The 26360-nt window shown below is 27.6% G+C and overlaps 2 protein-coding genes across 7 annotated transcripts; one reads left to right on the top strand and one right to left on the bottom strand.

Moving 5' to 3' along the window:
- Window positions 1-132: 132 nt before the first annotated feature.
- Window positions 133-25751, bottom strand: LOC107436797 (uncharacterized). Its single transcript, XM_016048612.4, has 8 exons — window positions 25021-25751; window positions 22245-22491; window positions 18576-18855; window positions 17503-17629; window positions 5871-5930; window positions 3358-3503; window positions 2982-3152; window positions 133-939 (listed from the first exon to the last, which is right to left on the bottom strand). Exons 1-8 carry the CDS (start codon window positions 25604-25606, stop codon window positions 280-282), a joined length of 2277 nt encoding a protein of 758 aa, XP_015904098.2. The 5' UTR covers window positions 25607-25751; the 3' UTR covers window positions 133-279.
- On the top strand, window positions 2736-21820 carry LOC107436798 (alpha-crystallin A chain). 6 transcript variants are annotated; one of them, XR_006225952.2, is made up of 5 exons: window positions 2736-3509; window positions 6464-6553; window positions 7706-7772; window positions 10262-10362; window positions 21505-21820. XR_006225952.2 is itself a non-coding variant. In XM_043049175.2 (2 exons), exon 1 carries the CDS (start codon window positions 2963-2965, stop codon window positions 3473-3475), a length of 513 nt encoding a protein of 170 aa, XP_042905109.1. In that variant the 5' UTR covers window positions 2757-2962; the 3' UTR covers window positions 3476-3509; window positions 6464-6620. The 6 variants fall into 6 exon arrangements, 1 of the variants encoding a protein (XP_042905109.1); XR_011636353.1 differs by lacking the exon at window positions 21505-21820 and adding an exon at window positions 19383-19444 and having other exon boundaries at window positions 2751-3509; XR_006225957.2 differs by lacking the exon at window positions 21505-21820 and adding an exon at window positions 19383-19444 and having other exon boundaries at window positions 2757-3509; window positions 7709-7772.
- Window positions 25752-26360: the final 609 nt, after the last annotated feature.

Here is a 26360-nt window from a genome sequence, read left to right as displayed (position 1 = left end):
AAAATAATTTAGAATTGAGTATATTGAAATGGCATTAAAGGAAAATCTTTCACCACAGATTAAAATTTGCTAGAATACATAAATTAGAGAATGAAATTAATCACTAACCAGAATTGAAATGAAAAAACTAAATACTTACTAAATGATTTATTACAAAACAAATTAATCCAACAATTATTACTTTCACAGGCGGAATGAGCACATTTGATGATATCACAGAAACTAGTTAGAATCATGAACAAATTATACAAGAAAACAGTTCAAAAATGTCTAAATCAGTCACTGTTTTTGTTCCTCAAGAACTTGATCTTGAATGTGTTGCTGCTTTTGCGCCTCTTCCACAGCAGCTGGTTGCTGAATAATTATAGGAACTACTCGTTCATTTTTAGGAGGCTCTATCTGCTTCCTGGGAGCTTGAATAGTTAGAACACCGTCCTGGCTTAAAAATGAAGTGACTTTATCAGACTCAACATCATCTGGAAGCTTGTAACGTCTAGTGAATTCTCTAGTTATGAACCCATGTTCATCAGCTCTCTGTTCGTGATTTCCATGAATTACAATGAAGTTGTCAACTGTCTTGACGTCTATTTCATCAGGTCGGAATTGCTTGACGTTTAACATCACTTTAAATTGGTTGCAGTCGCTGCTACCTTCAGACAAAGGAGATCTGGTTTGTGGACGGGGTGAAACTATATTTAAGTGAATATGGGATGGCTCAAAATAATCATCGAGTAAGCCCAAACCAAGACGAGGTGCTACGAGGTAATCGAAGGGGTCGTAAGCATCACGTAGAAATCGACTGACCATTTTGAATCTCTGGATACTAGGATCAAAAACAAATTCGCAAGTGAAATTTGGAGCTCGGTAATTCGATGCAAAAGTTATATTAATGTCAAAGTAACTAAGTTCACTGTCAAGAACTGTTCTAGAATCTTTCAGTCAGCGATTTCTACAGGGTTTATAAACAATGCCAACATTTACTCTGCAATTTACTATACGCGAGCAGAATTTTCGAGAAAATGCTCGGGCATCCAGCGTTTTTTGTTTGATTTGATGGATCTGGAGGTTACTGTAATGTAATGACAGAAACGCGTGTGTAAGTTGGCGAAAACTTATCCAATACATCGCCAAATATTCTCGTGTCGAATAGCATGCTTTCAGAATTCGTTTCTCATTCTTGCATTATATAAAAAAATAAGATTTTATTTATTTATTTTTTTATTATTTCTTATTACTCTTAGAAAATATATGCACATGATATGAAATTAGCTGCATCAAATTTCTTTTATGTTTTATTTTTAAAAAAATGACATTCTAATTCTGTCATCTGTCGTTTTTTTTTTTTTTTTTTTCTTTTCTTCTTAAATTTACGATAAATTAAATTTATTTGAGTTTCCCAAAATAAGCAAATAATAAACATCATATCTTATTCCCACTCTTATTTCATGAAGTAAATAAATTCAAAGAATAAGAGTTCTTTTTTTTATTTGCTTTTGTAAATAAGTTAGAGAATTTACATTTACGGATGGTATAAATTTAAAATTGAAGTTTTTTTTATCCCTCCTGTTCGTGATAAATTTTTTTTTATAAATTATGGAAATTAATTGCTTTATAAATTAGATAAAGTACTCTCTTTTTTTTCTATCCCAAGTATACAGTTATGATATATTTTGAAAGTACAGTTTTTAAGGGGGGGGGGACAATATTTTTTCAGGGTTTTTTTTCCCTCCCTTCTAAGCATATGTTAGTCTAAAGAGATGAAATCTTAATTTTTGCAAGTGTCATTCAACTGCTTGAAGCATTTGGTGCTTTCCATTACTATGACATCCGTTCCATTCTTTTGTTAAATTTCCTATCGGTTAAATGGGCTTAACAGTTTGAGAATAAAGGCGAATGTGTGAATCAGTTTCTAAATAAAAATATTATTAAATGAGCCAATTTTTTTCTTTTGTGAACGACTACATATCTTGTTACGAGTTGAACACTGAAAGTCGTAAACTCAAAATTGAGTTGAGTCGGCTGTTCAACGCCGGTTTTGAAAAAAAATAGAGAAACTTAGTTATTGCATTTTAAGATCTAAGTTAAATTTTTTATTGAAATATTCATGTTTTTGTTCAAAACACAGAAATGTTAAACTTTGACAAAAAATTTTCATGTTCATTATTTCTTTAGTTCATCAACGACATTATTTCATAAACAAGTTTTTTTTTCATAAAAAGTTATTTTACTTATTTATTTTTAAGTGAAAATTGATGAGTTGCCAATTGCATTCGTTTCTCTCACCAATTTACGCTTTAATGGATAAAATTTTGTGAATTTTTGAAGATGTATTCATACTTCTTTATACCCTCAAACATTATTTTAATTTGAATAATGCTTCGAAAATTCATTTGAAAAATGAGGGAAAACAATTGGGGGGGGGGGAGTTACATTCTTTATTTTTATCAGGGGAATAAAAATCATAAAAATACAAAACATTAGACTTTTGAAGAAAAGTTAAATTTAATCGAGCAAATTCTTTAAAGAAACTAAAAAAGTTAAAAAAAAATATTTCCCTTGTGCACGGCTCACAGAAAAGTACCATTTCAATTAATATGCAACTAATATTTCATTTACATTTGAAATTCTTCTTACTTTAAGCGTGCTGAACTAATGTAAACTTTTGTAAGCTTCATGTAAACTTTTTTGTAGCAAAAAGGATAGATTAACTGCCAAATCTGTCGAGAGGATCACACACTTCCGATGAGACTGTTCCCATAGCAACCAGATTTTAGGAGAAATTTCTGGATCTCTTCCTGCCTATATAATGACGCGGCGGCATGTTTGTTGTAATTTGAATTTGCGAATTGTCAAAATACGATTTTGCATTCACTGAAGAGTAATTCCTATTTCTGCTTTTGTTCTCTATTGCTATACGATTTACTATTTCGTTGTGTATTTATCGTGAAACCTCTGCTTCGAAATGGCGTTTTCTTTGCTACCTCTGTTGACCGGCGGCAATTCATGGTGGGATACATGGGACTACCCCTCCACGCTGCTCGACCAACATTTTGGAATGGGTTTGCTGGACTCTGATTTGCGTCCTCCTCAATTTTACAGAGGATATCTCCTTCGACCCCGAACCCAAATGAACATCGATGCATCGGGACTGTCTGAAGTGAAAAATGAAAAAGATAAATTTCAAGTGAAGTTGAACGTCAGTCATTTTAAGCCTGAAGAAATCAACGTAAAGGCTGTTGACAACTCAATCGTCATTCATGGTAAACACGAGGAGAAATCTGACGAACATGGTTTCATCTCCAGAGAATTCACTCGTCGGTACATGCTACCGGAGGGAACCGAACCCGAAACTGTTACATCAACCCTTACACCCGATGGTTGTTTAGTCATCGAAGCTCCAAAGAAAGCAATCGAGCCTCCACCTTCAAAGGAAAAAGTTATCCCAATTGATGTCCAGAAATCTGAAGATAAATGAACTGTTTCTGAACTGATCCTCCTAAATACTGAAGGTAAATAAGACTGTTTATAAACTGTTTACATTTAATGAAGTAAATTGCATTATATTAATGTTAATGGTATAGAAAAATTGGGGATGTTTTCTGTGATAATTTCCTCTGTCATAAATTTCATCTGTTATCCTGTAATGTAAATTGGAATGATCAAATAAAATTGTATTGATAAGTAATGTGTCATTATTGTGGACTTATTTACACAAATTACCAATACAATTTAATTTGGTAGCTTTATTTACATAAGTTATTAATTATATGTATTAAATTCTATAATTAAACATCCAAGAGAAAACATTTAGATGTTTAATTATAGAATTTTATTGTCATGAAAAAATGCATTTAAATTTCAAAATGTATTTATGAACTCAAACTATATTTTTTAGAATGAAAATAATAGGAATAGATTTTTTTTTAAAAAGCATTATAAAAATTTTAAAGTTGTATGTTAAAATTAAGATGATATACTTGTTTTCTGTTAACGAATTAACCACTATTAAAAATTGAACTGATTTAAAAAATCTGACATGGAAGTAGCTATGACCACTGTAATTGACATTTAGCTCTGATACTAATAATACCTTCCTAAATCTCATTCAATTTAATGGTAAATACCAGTGTTATTTCACTTATGATTATTTCTTTTAAGACTAATAGTGTTTTGCTTTCAAAAACGAATGCATTGTTTAAATGATCTGAGCACTTAATCAATTTTATTTCTAAATATATAGTTCAGTCACACAAAAAATTGTCTCAAGAAAAGCAAATTTTAAGTTTGTAAAATCAATTGATTTGATTTAGATTATATTAAATAAAGTGGAATAAGGGTGAAAATATTGCTATAATTCTATATAGCTCATATAAAAAGCTCATTTAAAAATTTCTTTCATTTTTTATACAAATATTTTCAAACATAATTGCTTGCGAGAAAACATAAATCAGAGAATTATATTTTCGAAGATGGATTATTATATTCTAGCTTTATTAACACTGCCAAGTACAGTAGAGCGCCGATTATCCGAACGTCCAATTATTTGAACTATGTCCGAATTCGTTTTTTTTTTCTTTCAAGTTTAGAATACTTTTTAACTTATCGACAATTTTTCTAAATTTAGAAGAATAAATAATATCCACTACATTTAATGATCATATTTAATTTACAACCTTTCTTAGCAGTTTTCCTTCAGTAGCCATACATATATGTATTGTTATGCAGTTAAACCTACGTACCCCTTTAGCCCTCTTCAACTGAAAATTATTTTCAAAGAATGCGAGCTTCATTTGACAGTCTAGTTTCTAGAATGTCAAAATGATGTTGATCCAGTTCAGTTGATTTATTTAAAAAGAATAAGGGCTGCTCAAAAAAGAACATCTTCTTTGAAACAAATCTTAGCTGGATTTCTTTTGCAATGGAAAATAAACAAAAAAGGTTTAAATCAGTAATTGACAACAAAAAAATTATAAAAAGGTGAAATATGATAAAATAAATAAATAAAATAAAAACGATTTAAAAATTGCAGAAAAAACTTTTAAATGCGACAGAGCTATTTTGAATAGTACTTCCAGTTCTAAGCCTGGAAAAAGTGAGAAAAGGGAAGTTAGTGCATAAATAATAATCATTTAAACTAGATTTTAAACAACTTTCCAACTATACGAACTTTTCGTTATCCGAACCACGTTCGGTCCCGAGGAATTCGGATGATCGGCGCTCTACTGTAGAGTTAATATGAAGTAAGGAAATAAAATTTTGCCAATTCCTTATAAAGATCTGAAATTTATAAGTTGTTTTTATTTGAGTAGTGACAATGGTTGAAAATTCAAGAAAAAAAGTGTAGTGTTATTAATTAAAAAAAAAAAATATTTCAGACGATTACATTATAAGTGTATCTGTAATACATAAAATGAATAATTCAAACCAACAGGCTTTTACATTTCTGCCAAAACAGGTACCAAGACAAAAAAAGTGGAAGTTGACACTTTAATATGTTTATCAGGTCAAAAAATTTATGTGGTTTGATGGTCATTAAGATTTGATTTGGGCCACCATAAATAATCAGTGATCTCAATCCTCAATGTTAAAAGACTGTAAGCTGTTTTGGTCACTATATAGCATAGTTGAAGGCATTATACACTCTATGTATTATAATTTTCCATTTAAATTCACTTTATTAATATTTCATTTTAAAACTAAAATCTAATCAAGACTTGTGAACAGAAATGTGTAGTTTGTCCAGACTTTTTATATTGGACTTTTGGACCGATATCTGCATTTTATAAATTTTTTCCCTCTATGAACGATATTCTGGGTATCAAAGTGTGAATTACAATTTTTAAAAAAAAAGCTTTTTGAAAAAAACTTACTAAGTATGGATTTACCAATTTTTGTGTTTTGAGGCCATTTTTTATGTCTTAAGTAATTACCTAAAATTAAAAATAAAATTTTTATTAATGCAGTTTGTATCTTTAAATCATAATATCTTTAGATCATTATCATAAACAAGGAAGATTATTTAAATCAGTTTTGTTATTATTTTTCTTTTAAAAAAATTAATAAATAAAAAATAATAAAAAAACTGAAATATTTGAATCAACAATCAATTTTTTTAAGTTTTCTCCAATTATTATTTATTTAACAACAAACAGAATGTAGAGTGGTAAAATTTAGAAAAAAACTAATGATAAAAATGGAACATTTTGTAGAATTTCAAAATACTTATGTACTTATTATTTTCTGAATAATTTGCATAAACTGCATAAGATGTTAAGTTATGGAATTTTTAATAAAAAATTAAGAAATAAATACAGATATAGAATAATAAAATCAATTTATATTATTGCATGGTATGAGGGACATTCTTGTTTGTTCTTCTTTTAGTTCCTAATTGTTTTATGTTATTGTTTCATATTTAGTTCTTAATTATGTAACAATCTAACATACATTTCTTTATACTTAGCACTCTGGGGAAATTTACTTCGTTATGTATCATGATGGATGTCAAATGATATGAAGTGGAATCAAGGGAAACCCTGTTCTACAAAATCATGTAACTATATAAGGTTTTTAGTATATTAAACCATTACTAATCAACTGACTCATACTTTTTGTTAAAAGGATATTAATTTGTTACATAATCTTCTGCACTTTTGTTCTTCATATAGTGCCTTATAGTAATGTCCAAAAATGGCTGTTACCTAATTCCAATGGGCGTACTGCTCATAGTTAAGTTTCATAAATTAAACTGAGTTTTCTGTGATCAGTTATACTCAGTCTTTCATATTTATAATATAATACGTTTATGTTATTGCATTATATATTCTTATTTAATTATCTTTTATGCTACTATTATTTCATTATTCCAAGATAAATTGACCATTGTTCAAATACTATATTAGTTATATATAGCAATATAATTTTTCAATCTTTTAATTAAACTTTTAAAGCATTTGTTGTAAGTTATTATTTAGAGTAAATTTCGTATTCTCTATATCCCCTTGTGACAGAATTGAAGCAAAAATATTCTTATGTATTACTCCACACAAAATCACAGTAGATAGCTGCTATTTTGTGACTTCTATTTGTATTTTCTGACTGCTATTTTGTATTGTTTGACTGCCCCAAGCAGTCTTTTGAAAAATTTATTTTGCATTTTTTTTCTTTTTTATATGCAAGCTTTTGACTATTTCTCAATGAAAAATTATTCTATGAATGATATTTCTGAATGATTCTATTTTCTATGAATGATATTATTAGTGTTAATTCTTGATCAAATTAATTTTTCTGTTCTTATCTAGGTTTTTCGAATGAGCACGGTCAATTAGTTTTAAAATCATTCTCAAATTTTCATTGTGTATGAGTTTTTATGCATATATATGTACCAGCAATTTCTATTTTTAGTAGCAATATCTTTACATATTTTTTTTATAAATATGTACGAGCAATATCTAGCATTTTTTTTATAATTATAAATTAATATATTTAAAAAGAATTGAAGAATGATTGAACAATTCACACCTACTTTTTTTACCTACTTTTACTGTTTTACTGGTGACTTTTATGTAAATTTTGTACAATATTATAATTTCTAATTATAATATCGTAAAAAATGATGACACTTAAAGTTCAAATTTCTTATTTTACCTTAATTTTATTTTTACCTCTCATTGTATACTGTTATAAGTTCTTTTATTCTTTTCAGAAGATCAAAAACCTTTGGATGTTCTGTATTAATTTATCTTTAATAGACTTGAAGCTAAAACCAAGAAGTAAGGTAGTGACATGGTACAATATTATTGTTTGAACCATATTTTTATCTACAAATTATAAGATCAAACTGAATTGTGTAATTTTCTAATAATATAAATTCAAATTACTGAGTTTATAATGTTTTATAAAAGTGTATTTATTTTTAAAAAATATAATATTTTGATTTTAGCATCTATTTCTATCTTTAAATTTGTCTAGTAATCTTTCTAAATATAGTTTTACAGATATAGTTTTATATATAGTTTTGTCCTTAAATAATCCTTTTATTGATTGTTTTTAACCATTATTATTGTTATATATCTATATATTTTATTTTGAAAATATGTTCCTCATCTCCATTTAGTAATTATTTATGTGATTGCAAAATAGTTGTGTAAAATAAAATCCTGTTTTTATGTTTCTGTTTGCAATTAATGAAGCATTTCTACTTCTGACAGAAGCAAAATATATAAACTAAGAGGGTGATAAAAATTTAACTGGTGTTAATAATAATATTTTTTTTTCTTTATTGTCCATTATAAGACTAATCTGTATATCGATATAACAGTATTTTTATTATACCTGCTAATTCATAATAATTTCAATAATTCATAATAATTGGGTGGTACCAATTCTATCTTGTGTATCCCAAAAATGAGTTTTTTTTCTTTACTAATTCTAATCATGTCTTAACTACTCTTGAATCATAATATAATTAGAATAATTTATAATTAGAATTAAAAACTGAAATCAAACTAATTTAAATAAAAATAATTTGTATTCAATGGTTATAGTTATTCAAGTATCAAGGAAGTCAGATGTGCCATTTAATTTAGACCTTTTGTAACAACTTTCAAAATTTAAAAAAAAAAAATGTTAATTAATTTTTAAAATGTTTAAAGGGAAATATATTTTAATTGTAAGTAATTTTGGATAACTGACCTTTTTTTTCTTCTTTTTAATGTGGTGTTTTTCTCTTCTTTGAATGCATATATTTAATTTGCATATTTTTACTAACCTTTTTTACAACACAAAATATCTCATGTATGTAGTTTTTGTATTAAATTTTTTATGGCAAATTTTATTTCTCATTCTGAAAACTGATTTATTGCACAGAAAGAAAAAAAATTGTGGGATTTTACCATGAAGTAATAATCAGAGGTTAAAATGCTAGTTTATGTGATTGTGAAAATAAATATTAAAATAAAATTTCAATTATTACTTAATTAATAGGGTTTTTTTTTCTTTAAATTTTTTTTCACTTATTTCAGTACTTTTTATTATACTAATTCCTATTAACTCATTGGTTGCTAATCTTACACCAGTCTAGGATACTTTTGAAGTTATGCTGTGGCACAAGATTGGCAGCAAATGTGTTAATACACATTAGTGAGTGCAATTTTGGTTAATGTTATTCAAACTCATTTCCATTTTAATGTTTTCTGATAATTTTGCGCAATACATTATATAATAATCCAATTCTGTGCGTGTACAGGGTGATTTAAAAACAAGGAGTATAAATGGTGGAACATTACTGGTTCAAGTACTATAAAATTTGGTAAATATATAAGACTGAAAATAATAAGGGAGAAAAAATTTTAAACTTCATAGTGTTTTCAATGATTATTTAAATGTTAAATGAAGGAAAAAAGATTAATTTTATTGATCTTGAAATGTATATTATCTGGTTACAAAATTATAAAAAAGGCTTTTATAAAAATTTGTAATATCATAAAATATAAACAAGATATCTATACATATTCTCATGAACAATGATTCAGATTTTGTGAAAGAGATTATTTTCTATTAGATATGAAACTATTCATATAACTGGAATAATTTTAAAATGTAAGATTGAAAAATTAAATTTTTCTTTACTATTGAAATGAATTCATTGTATAGGAGATTTTTAATTATATTTTAAACATATTCTTTTGTATAAAAGATACTCTTCTGAAAAACATTCTGGTCACTTTCAAACTAACAATTATAATTTTTCTTATAAATTGATGCATTGATATTTTTGAATTACAAGAAAAGGAAATGGTGATGGGATTACAATTTTATCTTCCCTTTTTATACAATGTATTGATTAGAAAATCGTGGACTTATGCTTACCTAGCTAGTAAAATTTCATTTGACTATTTATACAAAATCAAATATGATTTTCTGGTAAAAAAAGTGTCATTTTTTTACATTTTGAAATAAAACTAAGTTTTTTATGTTAATTTACATTTACAGCATATATTTCTTTTGGTATATTTTCAAAAGAGTAAAAAATTTAGATTTTATTTTGGATAATAAATTTTCTCTTAGTTACTTATTTACTAGCAATAAAAAGTGTTTTTAGCCAAAGTACCTATTATTGATAAAGTGTGTGCATTTCTATCAAATTATTTTCTCCTTATTAATGTGTTAGTAATTTTTCAGGATTTTTGTGCATAAGTTTTCAAATTTAAAACTAAAATGTTGATCTTCATTTGATAATATCGTTTATTTCTATTTTTAGTTAAGAAAAATATACCTTTATTTGGAAGAATTATACAGCCAAAAGAAAGTTGATTGAAAGCATTCAAAATAAGGTTCAAGAATTGTTATTTTGCAAAAATGGTAAACTTATAATTTTTTAGCAGTTATTTTATGTGAAAATCATTTTTATATCGTGAATTATTTTCAATATTGCATACTTAATTATAACTTACATACTAAACGAAATTGATAATTGCTGAAGTGTCTTATGGAAAGTTTTTTATACAGTTGCACACTCTCAGACTACTACATAATTTCCGAAGTTCTGGAAAACATTTTGCCTAGTAGTGGCAAAATAAATGCATTAATATTTTAACAAATAAAAATTATAAAAATTTCGTCCACTAATAAGTAACAAATAAAAAGTCAGATATACGAATTGACATATCCCAACAAAAGTTTTTAAAAGTCCAATTTGCTTTATTAATTTAAGCCTTATTTTTATACCACCATTATAAATATTTTGCAAAATCCCCAAATCTTGCAGGATATGCAGCTTCAGGGTTATTTTTTTACCCAATCTGGAGAAAAAAAATCCTGATATTTTTTTCACACTTACATTTGTTTAATAATAAATTAGCTCTAGATATTAAGTTTATAATAGAATAAAATACAAGCTCAATGCTTTGAAGTATATATATTTCCATTACTTTTATATTTTACTGTGCTTCAAAATTTTTTCTTAAGCTTTTAGAAACACATATATTTAGAAATTGCAAATATTGTGCTAATATATTTTCACAAAAATGTGAGATATTATAACTTTTTTTCTTCTTTTTTTTTGCAACAGTTACACTACAAATGAAACTGTTATAACAAGAATGTAATATTATATTATAATATTTTTAGAATGAATATTTTCAATTCAATGAAATGGGAAAATAATTTTTTTATATAAATATTTTTTCCCTACTATTTTCCCAGACCCGTGAGTCTTGTTACATACAGTTATGAACATTGCTTTTAAAATATTGCTAAATTAATGCAATGAAAATAAATTAATGGCAATAATTAATACTGCAAGACTTAGTCTTAGAATATAAAGAATAAAAAAAGTAATGAAATAGTTTAATTTACTTAGAAGAATTAATAAAGCCCTGAAAAAACACCAAACGCCTGGCGGTGAAAAAGGTCCAGTGGGCCGGGTTTTCCTAAAAAACCTCTGTTTTTTTAAATAACCACGTGCAACTGCTTTTATTCTGGGAATGTGCATTTCATGATATTTTTATAATAAATACATGTTAATCTATATTTTTGCATTTATTTCATAATTTTGTATTTTCAAAAACTTTACTGAACTGTTTTAAGTTAATTATCATTTAATGTGCTGATTTTTGCAAACTTTATTGTGTTTTACCTGTTTCTTCTGTCTCATGAATATTGATATTTTAAATAATTTCCTAAATTTGTGAAAGTTCAAACTCCTATCGACCCATAATTTATTCCTATAATTTTTTTATTGAGAACTTTCTATTTTTAAATCAATTCAAAAATAATTATTTTTATTATCATTGAAATTTCCAACTTATGTATTTCGAAATAAGCAATAGATATCACTAATTAATAGATATTTAATATCTAAAATGAATGAGGTGTCTTTTATTGTTCAATTTTATGAATTTAAAAATTTTATCCTTTTAATAAATAAAATTATATTTAATATCCTATACAAACGTAAAACATTGCAACAAATTAAAATTTGTCATTAATAGTTTAGTAAAGTTTTTAAATTTTGTTTCCCATTATTGATTATAAAGAAAAATTCTTAAATTATATAAGGAATTATTTGCATAAGCTTACTTTCTTTCATTTAATAAAATCTACCAGAATTCTTCTCTCTTTATGATCAGTGTAACTGCTCTTTAAAGTATATTTGTAGAATGTATGTACTTTAAAATGTATGTTTTTTCTTTTCAGTTCTCATACACAAAATTTTGTTTCATTTCAAGATAACAAATTTTAATAATTACTTGTTTTCTTTTCTTAATTAAATATCTTTCTCAGATTCAATGAGTTCTAAAAAGTTCTAATGCGTGCCTGTATCTTTATTTTTTTATTAAAAGATATAAATAGTTTAAATTTGATTGATTGCTTTTTCACGAATTCATAATTTGCATACACATACACTAATGCATATTCCTCTTTACTCCAACTTGGAGCTTAAGGCTTTTTCATTTCTCTCCACCTTATTTTTTTCTTTTGGCTCTATTCATAATTGATTTCTTTCATTTATAATTATCCTTCACTAAGTTATTTTAGGTCTCCCTCTTTCCTGTGCAGTAATATAAGAAGCTTAAAAATGTATGACTTTATGAAATTATAAAATAAAATACTGATTAAAAGCTGTGACTTGTAAATTCAAAATAAGTGGTAATCTGACTAAAGTTTAAAAAAATGCTTGCAATTTTTTTCATAAATGTTATACTTTATACTAGTTTCTAATGTTAAGTATGAGATGAAAAACAATTAATAACTTTGATCCCATCATATTTATTCTAATTTAAACTGTTTGCTGTAACATTACAATTTTAATGCACATGATGAATGTAAAGTTAGAATTGATTAAAAGCTCTGACGTGAAGAAATTTCTTATGTGGTAGGTTTATTAAAAATTTTAAGCAATTTGTTTTAATGTGCATGTTATTGTAGCAATTGTTATGAATCATTTTCTGTTATAAGATCAAAGGAATTATTATTTTCAACTTATTTATTCTTCCTTGAAACTATTTTCATGACTCAATATAATTTTCAGTGACATTCCATTTTCCATTTACTTGAAGAATTTGATAGGCAAATGTAAAATGCTTGACTAAAAAAATTTAAATGCTATATCTGCATATAAAATTCACATGTAACTAGGGTTGCAAAGAACCCACCTACCCAGTAAAACCCACTCTGAAAAACCCACCCTAAAGTGGGTTTTTCTAAAATTGATTTCTCTTTTATCCTCTGTTATATTAAAGAATATGTTGTCTAGCCTAAAAAAAAATACCTATAGTGTAAAAATTAATTGTGTTGGAGACTTGAGAATCACCTTGCTGGCTAGATTTGACTGTACGGCCATTGATTATTCAGTGCCATTGATTTGCTTTCTATGCAAATGAAAAAAATTCTTTAAATATTTTTTAAGATTAAAATATAAATAAAAAGTAATCCTGTGTAAAAATAAGTTTTAAATGTGTGATATGAGTACATATAACATTTTGTATCGCGATGTCAGAAGAAACTTTTTTCAGATTTTTGCACCAATTTATTTGTATTAATTACCTATATGTTAAGTCAATTTATAAAATTAAACTTAACTATTAATATTAAGATAAGCTTTTTTAAAATAAGGTACCTATCCCTGCCCTCTCTTTTGAAAAACCCCCCATTAAAACATGAAAAACCTAGAAAAGCCCAATAAAACCCACCCGGGTTGGGTTTGTCTAGAAAAACCCATTTTTTTCCAACCCTGCATGTAACAAATTATTAAAACCTTTAAATTATGTTTTCCAAGTTAACTTTTCATAAGATTCCTAATTATCAGCTCTAAGGTTATTTCTTTCCTACGGCTCTAATTGGGTACAATAGTTCCAAATAATAATATATATTGGAAACTAATTTTCTGTTTCTCAAATTTTTATTGACATATACAAGAGTTCTAATTATTATTATCAGTTCCTACAGAAACATTAATTTCAAAAATTTTATGTTTTAAAATTTCATATTTTAAATGTTTGTCTAAATAGCAATAAAAAAAAATGGATAATTATTTGAACTAACTTTCTTTCGCAGTCTATGTGTATATGCATCACCATATAGAGCAGTCACATCATCAACTTCCAGAAGACTGAAGATCTTCAGCTACACAATTTTATTCTGAAAGACCAATGTTTCCATTGGATACAGTCGGTCAAAAAAGAATCCGAATGTTTAAAAAAACTCATTTTGAAAAGAAAAAATAATCTGTAAACATCCGGGACACGTAAAAAAATTATTTTCCATTTTGACTTGAAAACAACAAACTTGTTTCAGTATCACTGCATTCTACATTTTATGTTGAGAATTCGAATCGGGTCAATGCATTCTAGATTAAAACTTCATGTTGAAAATTCAAATCGAACAATTTTACTAGTTTCGAACGATTTTAAGAAAAACTATCCTTTTCAGAAACTTGAAAATTTTAATTTACTTCCTTAAAATGCATTTTAAAACATGATTCGTTCTTAATCACCCGTTTAAAAAAATCATTGAAATGTATTGACTTTAAAATACCCAATTTAAATTAAAAAGTTTATTCGAATGCATGTACGTTTAGAATCGACAACGCACCGGCCGCATTTATTATTTCAAAATGAATAGTTTTCAAGTCAAAATGAATAGTTTTCAAGTCAAAAATGAACAGTTTTCAAGTCAAAAGTGAACAGTTTTCAAGTCAAAAATGAATAGTTTTCAAGTCAAAAATGAACAGTTTTCAAGTAAAAAATGAATATTTTTCAAGTCAAAAATAAACAGTTTATTATTTCAAAATGAATAGTTTTCAAGTCAAAATGAACAGTTTATTATTTCAAAATGAACAGTTTTCAAGTCAAAAATGAACAGTTTTTTTAAAACAAAACTCATTTTAAAATCACTAATCATCAATACCCAGAAAAACTAATTTCCAACATTTTCTAAAACTAAAAAAAAATAAATGTTATCTCAAATCAATAGGTTTTAAAAGCATCAAGTTTTACATCAATATCAACAGTCGAAAATCATTAGGTTTTATCTTATAATCAACTGATCAAAATCAACATATTAATATCAATATGTCCTTATAATGAAATGCTTAATAGTTTTTTTTAGAAACTCAAAACACTGTCGACGTTTCATCAAATCTGACTTTCAGACAATTTTCAGACCTATAAAACTGATTTCCAAACTTTTCCAATATTTAAAACTATAAATTAAAAAAAGTTTAAGTGGGTGTGGAAATGACATAATGTTTTACATAATGATAAATATAGAAAATATTATCACTTATCTCGAGAAACACAAGACACGGGTTCATGCAGAGGCACTGCAAAGTTCCTCCATCAAGACTGCCAGTGTTTGAAATAAAATTCACCAAACACTGACAGTCTTAGCACTAAAGCATTTGCAAAATAAAAACCATCATCGAGTGTATCCATAATTCGTTTAAAAAAAACTAGGAATGAAACTGTATTTATACCATCTCTAAAATGATAAAGTAAAAAATAGCATGATGGATTGGCCCTCTGGTGGTGAATGCTGATAAGTTGGCCCTCTGGTGGTGAATGCTGATAAGTTGGCCCTCTGGTGGTAAATTCTGATGGGTTGACCTTTTGGTGGTGAATTCTGATAGGTTGGCCCTCTGGTGGTGAATTCTGATGGGTAATATAAATAGAGCTCTAGTCCTTTGCCAATCATCAGTATCCTTCAGTTCTTTTTTTTAAAAAAATGGAATTCGATAGGCAAATTTATGAGGAAGAGTACCTCTATTTTGAACTCCTGAGAGGATACAAACAGGTACCAAAAAGAACTGAGTCGCCATATTATTTAAATAAAATGAGAGATGATGAGGACTTACCTATAAAGGCTCCCGTACCCCTGTGCAGAGTTTGCTATCAATTAACAGGGTGCGTAACGTTTGTAAAAAGTACTTAAAGGTGCTTTTTTGGGGATTTCGTTTTTAAAAGCTTTTAAAGGTGTTTTTTACAGCTGGCGTTTTTAAAAAGTGCTTTTTTTTTTCGAAATTTTTTTTTTCTCCCTTCAGTGATATCTGGTGGATCCCATGCATTTCACGAAAAATGGGGAGTTTGCTACGTAATCATTCATGCGAACTTCATGTCGTACCCACGTTATGACTTGTGCATGCGCGCACACTTTAAACCGAAACCCGAGTGCTCCAATTCGGATAGAGAATATCAGATCCTTATGAAATGTTTTTCTTTATAAAACACTTTTTTTGACGTAGGGGGTAAGGGTACTTTTGTTCTGAGTTCAGGGTCAAGTTGAATTCCCTCGGTGATGTGGGAAAGTACTGATTGTTTCAATTTACGCCCGTTTCTTTTTTGGTTTTTTTTTAACGCTAAAACTGTTTATAAAAAGTTTTTGTTTTTCAATATCATTGATTGAATATGAATTTTTTGAGTGCTTGAAAATTTTTGTTAAGTGCTTGAAAAGTTTTTAAAAAGTGCTTATTTTTGATTCAAAGATTTGGCTACGCACCCTGATTAAAAGCAAAAGGGGAGGAGTTCTACCAACTGGATTGTGGGTGTACATTTCACATAAAATGCTTGGTGAGATGGTATTGGGAAGGAACACCCGATCTCTGTCCACGATGTTTCTTATACCCCATATCACCAACGGATCGACGTGAACTGAGGATTCAATCCAACATCCATCGAAGAGCTCTATGGGACTTGCTTCAGGAAGATATAATTAAACAGGGAAGAGCTTCAGGAGATGAAATTTTGTAAATATCTTTATTTTTTAATAAATGAATGTTAGCCTTACTACTTGAATTTATTTACATTCATTTCTACATTCATTGAATATTTTTAAATAATGAAATATTTATGATTATTTTTAAATTAATTTTATTCTACATAATAGAATATTAAATGAATTCAAATGAATAGAATTTGGAATTCCAAGTCAATTAAAAATGACTTTTATTTATTTTTTTTTATTTTATTTTATTGTGACAAGCATTTGTATTTAAAAATCTAAAATGACTCTAGATTTTTAAAATTATATATTGAAAATTTGAATCTAGAGATGGTAGATTTAACATTACATATTAAAATTATATATTAAAAATTTGAATGGTTCAAAACTGTTTGAAACTAGTATTGTCATTTTATACAGAGTTATACATTCACAGTCAGTCAAAGAAGAATCCGAATGATTTGCATATTTAAAAAAGCAATCTTTTAAAAATTTCCAAACGATTTTACTAGTTTCGAACGATTTTAAGAAAAACGATCCTTTTCAGAAATTTTATCAGACGTTTCAGAAACTTTAACGTTTCATTTCACTTCATTAACGTTTTATTTCACTTTATTAAAATACATTTAAAAAAATGATTCGTTCTTAATAATCCATTAAAAAAAACATTGATATGTATTGAATTTGAAATACTTAATAACCTATTTAAATTAAAAATTTTATTCGAATGCATTTACGCTTAAAATTGACGACGCACCGGCCGCATTTATGTTTAAAATCGACGACGCTCAAAATCAGCAGCTTTTAAGTCAAAATCAGCATCTTTGAAATCCAAATCAGCAGCTTTGAAATCAAAATCAGCAGCTTTGAAGTCAAAATCAGCAGCTTTGAAGTCAAAATCATCAATACCCTGAAAAACTAATTTCAAACTTATTTTGAAACTAAAAAAATGAACTGTTATTTCAAAATCACTAGGTTTTTTATATAGTCAAGTTTTTATATCAACATCAACAAACGAAATCATCCAGTTTTTTATCTTATAATCAACTAATCAAATCAACATATTAAAATCAATACGTCTTTATAATTAAATATTTTTACGTCAAAATCAACTTATTGTAACATCAACAGTTTTTTTAAAAAACTCATTTATTTTTTTTAAAAACACTGTTGACGAAGTGTTTTTCATCAAACCTAGAAATCTGACTATTAGACGAGTTTCAGACCCAGAAAACTGATTCCAAACTTTTCTGAAATTTGAAACTATGAACTAAAAAAAAAAAGTTTAAGTGGGTGTGGCTGAAAAATAATTTCTGTAAAATTTTTAAGTTTGATCTCTCCTATTAGGGTTACCCCCCTTTTTCCACCTTTTTACTCACACAGTGCGTAAAATATTTCAGGTGTGAGATTAAAAATTAAGTGTCATTTTTTTAACGTTTCAAGTGTGAGATTTTTGTTTTTTTTTTTTTTCTATTTATTTTATTTATTTATTCAAAACCTTGTTTAGTTTTGAGACAAGGTAAATTCTTGTCACCCAATTCGTTTTCGTAGTATTTACAATCACAAAATTTTTTATCTGAATCCCATCCGATATCCGTTACGTTTGTTAAATTTTGTAAACAATAATCGGGAACGCAGGTAAAAGGGACTTCTTCTAAAGCCACCATTCTGTTACCTTTTTTGTCAACTGAATTGCATTGACACTGATAACGTAGTTTTCCGTTTTGGTATTCGTACAAATCTTTAAAGTTGAGCGCCTCTTGTCCTGTTGTTCGATCTATCAGTACGTTCAAGTTATTGTTTTTTGCTAAGGGTTGTTTACAAAAATGACTTGACACATTTTTCGCGAGACATACCCAACCGTTTGTAGAAAAGACGGATAGGGATGTTTTTAGATTGCAATTTAATCCTCCCGAAGGTAAGCAATAAGTGCCGGGCGACAATCTTTCGCTGTACAAAATCATTTCTTCATCGGGAAGAATATTTATTTTCTCATAATTTCCTTTGCAAAGGTGAGAACATTCACAATATTCATCTGGACACTTGAAACCGTTGATGGGACAAAATAATTTATCGAAGGGATTATTGTATGTATCAACAATGCGACTCGATTGATTTTTCATATTAAGTGAACCACTAAACATTTTTAAGAGGGTTGGTTTATAAAATAAATTAATTATTGTGACGACCAATACTTGTAACAAAACAAAGTAAATGAAGTTTATTCTCATAATTATATGTCTTTTATTATTGTTTTTTTCAGTTCGAAAGTTCACAATTTTTAATTGAAAGCAAAAAAAAAATGCTTTAGTCGTGTGGTGGGAAATTAAATCAAATAAGCATTTGTTGCATGTTTTTCCACACGACAAATACATATTGATTGATCAAAATGCAGTCTATCTATACGTGAACAAATATGATCAAAATACTTACACGGCTGTTATAAAAATGGGTGAAAATTCGAAATTGTTTATGTTAAACCATAAATATTTAATGTCATTTGTCAATAAACCTCCAAAAATTTATCATTATCCAAATCATTTGACAAGTTTAGTAGACATAGTTAATTACTTGGCATAAATTACTTTTTTTAATAGAAAATATAAAAAATTAAATGGTGAATTTAAAATTTTTTTATTTATCACTTAATTTTTTTATTTTAGATGTCAACTGAAATGAAAACAACGGAGTTCAAGTTAGGTGAATCGTCAAAAGATTTGGCAGGTGAATCGTCAAAAGATTTGGTAGAATTGGAAGTCATAGAATTGGATAAGGGAATTCCAGTATTTGTAGTAGATTTAGAAAATGATATGCCAATCTTGAACAGGGCACTGACAGACAGGAAAAATGATATGCCAATCTTGAGAAAGTTACTGACAGATTGGAAAAGAGAAGATTTAACAAAAGAACAGTCCGACTTGGAAAAAAAGCTGCTAAACTTGGAGGACAGGCTGCCAATTTTAGAAAAAGAACAGCCAGAGATGAAAAAAACGCTGCCAATTTTGGAAAAAGAACTACCAGAGTTGGATGAAAGTGAGGTGAATTTCGCAATAAAAGAATTGGAAAAAGAAGCAAAAAATATTAACGAAAGAGATATGTATAATTTGGATGTAATAGAAGAGAGTATTGTAACATCAGCTAACAAACTGATTATCACTCTGAATGAATTATTGCAATCGGAAGACGAAATAATCATGAACAGGATACTCAAAAAAAACTGCTGATGTGGCAGGAAAAACAGTAATACAATTAGCTCAATCTGTGGATAAAGTTAATCAATTTTGAAAGAAATTTTTCCAAATATGATCTTGTTTGGAGAATCCATTAACAATTTCTCGGGGACCTTTGGATTAATGCAGCCGAGAGCTAAGGCAGCAGCGGTGAGTTAATCGCAAATGGGTTGTTCCTCTGAATAGGAATGTTAAAAATAACATACCTTCGAGCATATTGAAACGAAATAATTAACTATTTTGAATCCGAAATAATTAACTATTTTCATCTTAAAAAAGAGTTTTATAACATCTTTTGTAAAAGAAATTTTACGATAAATTTCAAAAAGGCCCTTCAACTCGCTATGCAGTCCTGTCTAGATAAACCAATACTCCAACTCTCACAAGAATACAAAAATCCAAACATCGAATGCCTTTGTCCAATGGAGAGCGCATCCATTATAGAACAATGGTGCGATTTCCAAGGCATCGACACACGAAATTTTGTTTTAAACACAATCAAAGTTATGGATAGGGCAGAAAAAAAACTGTTAGCCATTGCCTAGCTAGAACTGTTAGCCATTGTGGATTCAAATCTTTTGAATACTTCTCCAGCAGTGGACATGCTTTCANGTTATGGTATTCGTACAAATCTTTAAAGTTGAGCGCTTGTTGTTCGATCTATCAGTACGTTCAAGTTATCGTTTTTTGCTAAGGGGTGTTTACAAAAATGACTTGACACATTTTTCGCGAGACATACCCAACCGTTTGTAGAAAAGACGGATAGGGATGTTTTTAGATTGCAATTTAATCCTCCCGAAGGTAAGCAATAAGTGCCGGGCGACAATCTTTCGCTGTACAAAATCATTTCTTCATCGGGAAGAATATTTATTTTCTCATAATTTCCTTTGCAAAGGTGAGAACATTCACAATATTCATCTGTTCACTTGAAACCGTTGATGGGACAAAATAATTTATCGAAGGGATTATAGTATGTATCAACAATACGACTCGATTGATTTTTCATATTAAGTGAACCACTAAACATTTTTAAGAGGGTTGGTTTATAAAATAAATTAATTATTGTGACGACCAATACTTGTAACAAAACAAAGTAAATGAAGTTTATTCTCATAATTATATGTCTTTTATTATTGTTTTTTTCAGTTCGAAAGTTCACAATTTTTAATTGAAAGCAAAAAAAAAATGCTTTAGTCGTGTGGGGGGAAATTAAATCAAATAAGCATTTGTTGCATGTTTTTCCACACGACGAATACATATTGATTGATCAAAATGCAGTCTATCTATACGTGAACAAATATGATCAAAATACTTACTGTTATAAAAATACTGTTATAAAAATGGGTGAAAATTCTAAATTGTTTATGTTAAACCATAAATATTTAATGTCATTTGTCAATAAACCTCCAAAAATTTATCATTATCAAAATCATTTGACAAGTTTAGTAGACATAGTTAATTACTTTGCATAAATTACTTTTTTTAATAGAAAATATAAAAAATTAAATGGTGAATTTAAATTTTTTTTATTTATCACTCAATTTTTTTATTTTAGATGTCAACTGAAATGAAAACAACTGAGTTCAAGTTAGGTGAATCGTCAAAAGATTTGGCAGAATTGGAAGTCATAGAATTGGATAAGGGAATTCCAGTATTTGATGTAGTAGATTTAGAAAATGAAATGCCAATCTTGAAAAGGCAGTAATACAATTAGCTCAATCTGTGGATAAAGTTAATTTTGCTTTGAATATATTAGGAAGGACATCAGAATTACTGAAAACTGAATATGTGAGAAAGCCAAAGACTCTAAAGGCACCAAAACAAAAAACTTGTGCAAATTTCAAAAAAAACATATCCTTATGAAAAAAAAATTTAAATTTAAAAAGAAAATATCCTTACTAAAAACTTGTATACTTATAAAAAAACTTGTATACTTATAAAAAACTTGTATCCTTATAAAAAACTTGTATACTTAACATAAATAAAATTTGAAATGTCATTTTGTTTTTTAATATTTATTTAATAATCAATCATTCTGTTTTAATTACAAAAACATCAGGATAGCTTAACAAAACTTTTTCAATATCTTCTGTTAATTCTTGACTGAAATTCGTCTCACTCAAGTTGATTTTCATTTGTTGTCAATACCTCTTCATTCAATAAACGAACATCTTCCGCACTTTCTAATTAATTCGCACTTTAATTTTAACTGTTTAATGAATTTTTGTATTGTTTTTTTGATTAATTTTTCAGATTTTTTGCATCCTTGTAGTATGTCATTGTTAGATATATTACCTCCATCTAATAACTTTCTCATAAGTTGTAATGTCACTGTGGATGCGGATTCCCCCGAGAGATTTTTCAAACTCTTCTTTTAATGCATAAAATTTTTTATCACTGGATAAAACAACATAATTTCTAAAGGCAAAATTGTGAAAATCTAAAATATTTGTTACATTCATCAAGTTTCGTTCTTTCACTTTTTCTATTATTTGCTCTACATTGAAGTTGTATCGATACACATAATCTAGTTTAGCAAGATCTAAAGAAAATAAGAAATGCTGCGTGACATCATAAATAGTTTTGAGCAAACGCTCCATAATTTTAAATGCATTTTCAAAAATATAAAAGAGGGTAGTAAAAGTGTTTAAGTTCTGATTTGTTATTTATAACAATTTGATAAATGTTTTGAAAATTTCGATTGTTAAATTGGTGAAAGTACTCTTGTACTTGACAGCATCTAACGTTGTATATCATATTTTCATAAATATCCATTTATTAACTTTTTATTTTTAACTTTATTTATTTCGCAAAAGTATTTGAAGCACGATGCAAGGAACTTTATTTTAACTAAAAATTCAGGGAATAATCGGGTAAAATTACAAATTTTTAATAAAATGAAAGGAAAATTATTATTTTATACCTGGAAAATAACCAGTATTACAATTGTAAGTAACAGTAATCAGTTATTGAGATTAGAGTAAAATAATTAGAATATCTATTATAATTATTTTATAAAATTCCACTTTATAGTAAAATTTTTCCATGTTTCCATTCTTATTCTAATAATATGTTTTTGCTCACAAAATCTTATGTTTGACACTACAAATAAAACAAATCTAAGTTTTCTGGTGAAAAATTTCATGGTATAGCTAGCTAAAATATAGTATGGATTTTCGTTGTAACTTACCTGATATACCTGGAAAGTCAGGGAACCCTGATCCACATTTTCTGTATTACAACTATTCTATTATAATAATATATAATATTATATATTAATACAATCCTTATATTTTCTATCTTTCTGTATTAATGGTCTATTTTCAATGTTTGATAAGTTGTATCATCAATAATTTTAGTTTTAACAGTTAGACTACTCTTAATCTGTTTTGTGATTAAGTTATTAATATTAATAAAATTTTTATTTTAATGAAGTTTGTTATCCCTTCTGTCTTAAATATTAAGCTCCTTTTCTAAAATAAGTAAAGTAATATTTTAACATCTTGAGAAGAAATAATCAAATGAAGATATGTTATGTACAAAAACTATAATGTTAGACGTAGGAAGAAATTGAAAGAATTTTTAAGCAAAAAAAATTTTTTTTATATGATGCAGAAAAAGTATTTTTAAGAATTTTCTTACCTTTTTTTCTCTGAAATCCTTTTTTACTTTCTTTCATTTTTTTTTCTCAGATAAGATTCCTCTCAGCTGTTTGAATATTCACTATGTATTATCAAAGATTAACAGGGTTCCCACTTAATTTCAGAAAGAAAAAAAATTCCCTGACTTCCATGTATGTCAGGTTAATTTCAATAAAAATAATCAATTCAATAATTGTAACATTTTATCTATACCTAGCAACTTTTCATCAGAAAACCTTGATTTTTTTTAAAATTAGTAATGTCAAATATTAGATTTTCTGAACAAAAACATGTACCTAATAGAATAAGAATGGAAACATGGATAAGCTTCAATAAAAAGTAAAATTTTTTAAAATAATTTTAGTAGATGTTAGAATCATTTAACTCCAATTTCAATAACTGATTATTCTTACTGACAATTTTAAGACTGGTTATTTTCCAGATATGATATACGAATTTTTCCAGTTTTTTATTTTTTTGTAAAAGATTAAAACTTTTCCTGCTTTTTAGAGTAGAAATAAAATTCCCAGACATGTGGGAGCCCTGTTATAAATATCTAACATCCTTTATTTTTTAAATTGCTTTGAACATAATAATGTTATAAAATAAATCTTTTTAGGTTTGACTCATGAGTCACTTTACTATTAACATTTTAATAACCAGAATTTTCATTCTAATTTTGTCTTTTAAAAGTTTTCTTCATTTAATTAATATTTTATTTCTTTTGCTTTGCCACCTATCAAAAAGAAAATTCATTCTTTCTTTATAGTTGGAGAATTAGAACAAAAGAGACAATTTTCTTATTTGAGTATAAGACATTCACCAATATTCAAAACATTATATTCATGCAAAATTTACTAAATCTTGAAATCTTTCAGATATACATTATTTAAACTTAAAATAATGTCTTTTTTTTTTCATTTTAAATTTCTTATATCTCACTATTTGCTTTATTATTCATAAATTAAACTTCATAGCTGTATGTTTAGTTCTTAAAGATAAATAAATGTAACACTCATATATGAGCTTAGGTTTATTTATGAATTATTCATTTGTTTAAAGCTAAACATATAATATAGTATACTACTTGCAAACGGTAGAATTTTTGTATGTCATGTATTATTAATAGTGAAACTGCAATATTAAAATACAATAAACAAATTTTATGCTAGTATAAGCGAAATAACTTACCATCTGCTGACTAAATCGTGTAACGAAAACAAAAGCAGCTCTGCATTAACACTTATTTTATTAACTAACTTATCACAATATAAAAGAACATCATGAAATTAAAGTGAATAATATTCACATACTTAATTATAAAAAATAATACACACTATGAAGTTCATGAAAAAGTTCAATAAATTATAAACATAAAATTTTCACCAATTGATAAAGAGTTCATGAAAAATGTCACTTGGAAAAGTCTTAATTTTGTGCATCAGATGTTTCTACTGCTGCTGCAGCAGCAGCCTGATCCTGAATCTGTTGCTGTTGTTTCTGCGCCTCTTCAACAGCAGCTGGCTGTTGAATGATAATAGGAACTACTCTCTCATTTTTAGGCGGTGGTAATTGCTTTCTTGGTGCTTGGATAGATAAAACTCCATCTTGACTCAATGACGAAGTTATAGTATCAGGCTCCACATCATCCGGTAGTAGGTATCGGCGAGTAAATTCCCTGGATACTAAACCATGCTCGTCAGCCTGTTCTTCATGTTTGCCGTGAATAACAACGAAATTGTCAACAGTCTTTACATCAATTTCATCAGGCCTGAAATGTTTGACGTTTAGCATTACTTGAAATTTGTTTCCTTCGCTTCGGCACTCCCCTGAAGAACTACTAGTTTGTCGTCGGGGTCGGAAAATATTTAAATGAACATGAGGATGTTCATAAGCTCCTTGCCGGCCTAGATCATAAGAATCATCCAATAGTCCTAACACAACTCTTGGATCAATTGAGTGCGAGTGCCGGGATTCGTAAGGATCATAAGCATCACGTAAAAGTCTAGCGAACATTTTCTTTTAATTTGTTGTAGACAAGAAGTAAACCACAGAAATAGTCTTTGATGATAATAATTTTAGAAGGCAATAAGTTTTTTTAAGTTCACCAATAAAACAGTTCCAGTTCAAAAAATGTCAATAAAAAACACAATTGCTGCAATGTATATTATCTTCGTAGCCAAAAAGCTTTTAGCGTTGAATAGCACAAGGGTAGATAATAAACAAACAATACTCTGCTAGTACAGTTCACGAATTAGTAGATTCAACGACTGAATTGATAGGGAGGTCAGGATTTCTGGGAATATATATAGATGAACAGTTTTCCGGAGTTTTCTAGATGCGCCTAGAAAATTCTGAATTGCACGAGAACGCGCTCTGTTTTGATTGCGTTCTAGGGTTACTGGAGCTAACGTTTTCTCCTCATGAGTAATTGGCGAAGCTAATAAGAGCCAAATAAGCTCTAGTCAACAGTTATTGTAATCTTTGAGAGGGATAGTTTTTGTTTCATTTTACTGTTTACTTTCCAACTTTTAACTGATAAATTCGAGGAACTTCTTCGGTTCTTATGAAAAATGCTCTGAGAAAATAAGTGCGAGTTGAAAATTTATTCTTAAGAAATATACTCTCTTTATTAAAAAGCCAAGTTACTCGATGCAAATTACTTTTTAAGAGTAAAATTTTCGGATTAAAATAGGGAACCCGAATTTTAATTGGGATAAAATTTAATTTTTTTATTTTTATTAATTTAAAACAGAAAATTGAAAAAAAT

Source organism: Parasteatoda tepidariorum, chromosome 1 (genome assembly GCF_043381705.1).
Source record: "Parasteatoda tepidariorum isolate YZ-2023 chromosome 1, CAS_Ptep_4.0, whole genome shotgun sequence".
NCBI lineage: Eukaryota > Metazoa > Arthropoda > Arachnida > Araneae > Theridiidae > Parasteatoda > Parasteatoda tepidariorum.
This window is presented reverse-complemented; position numbering and strand designations above follow the sequence as displayed.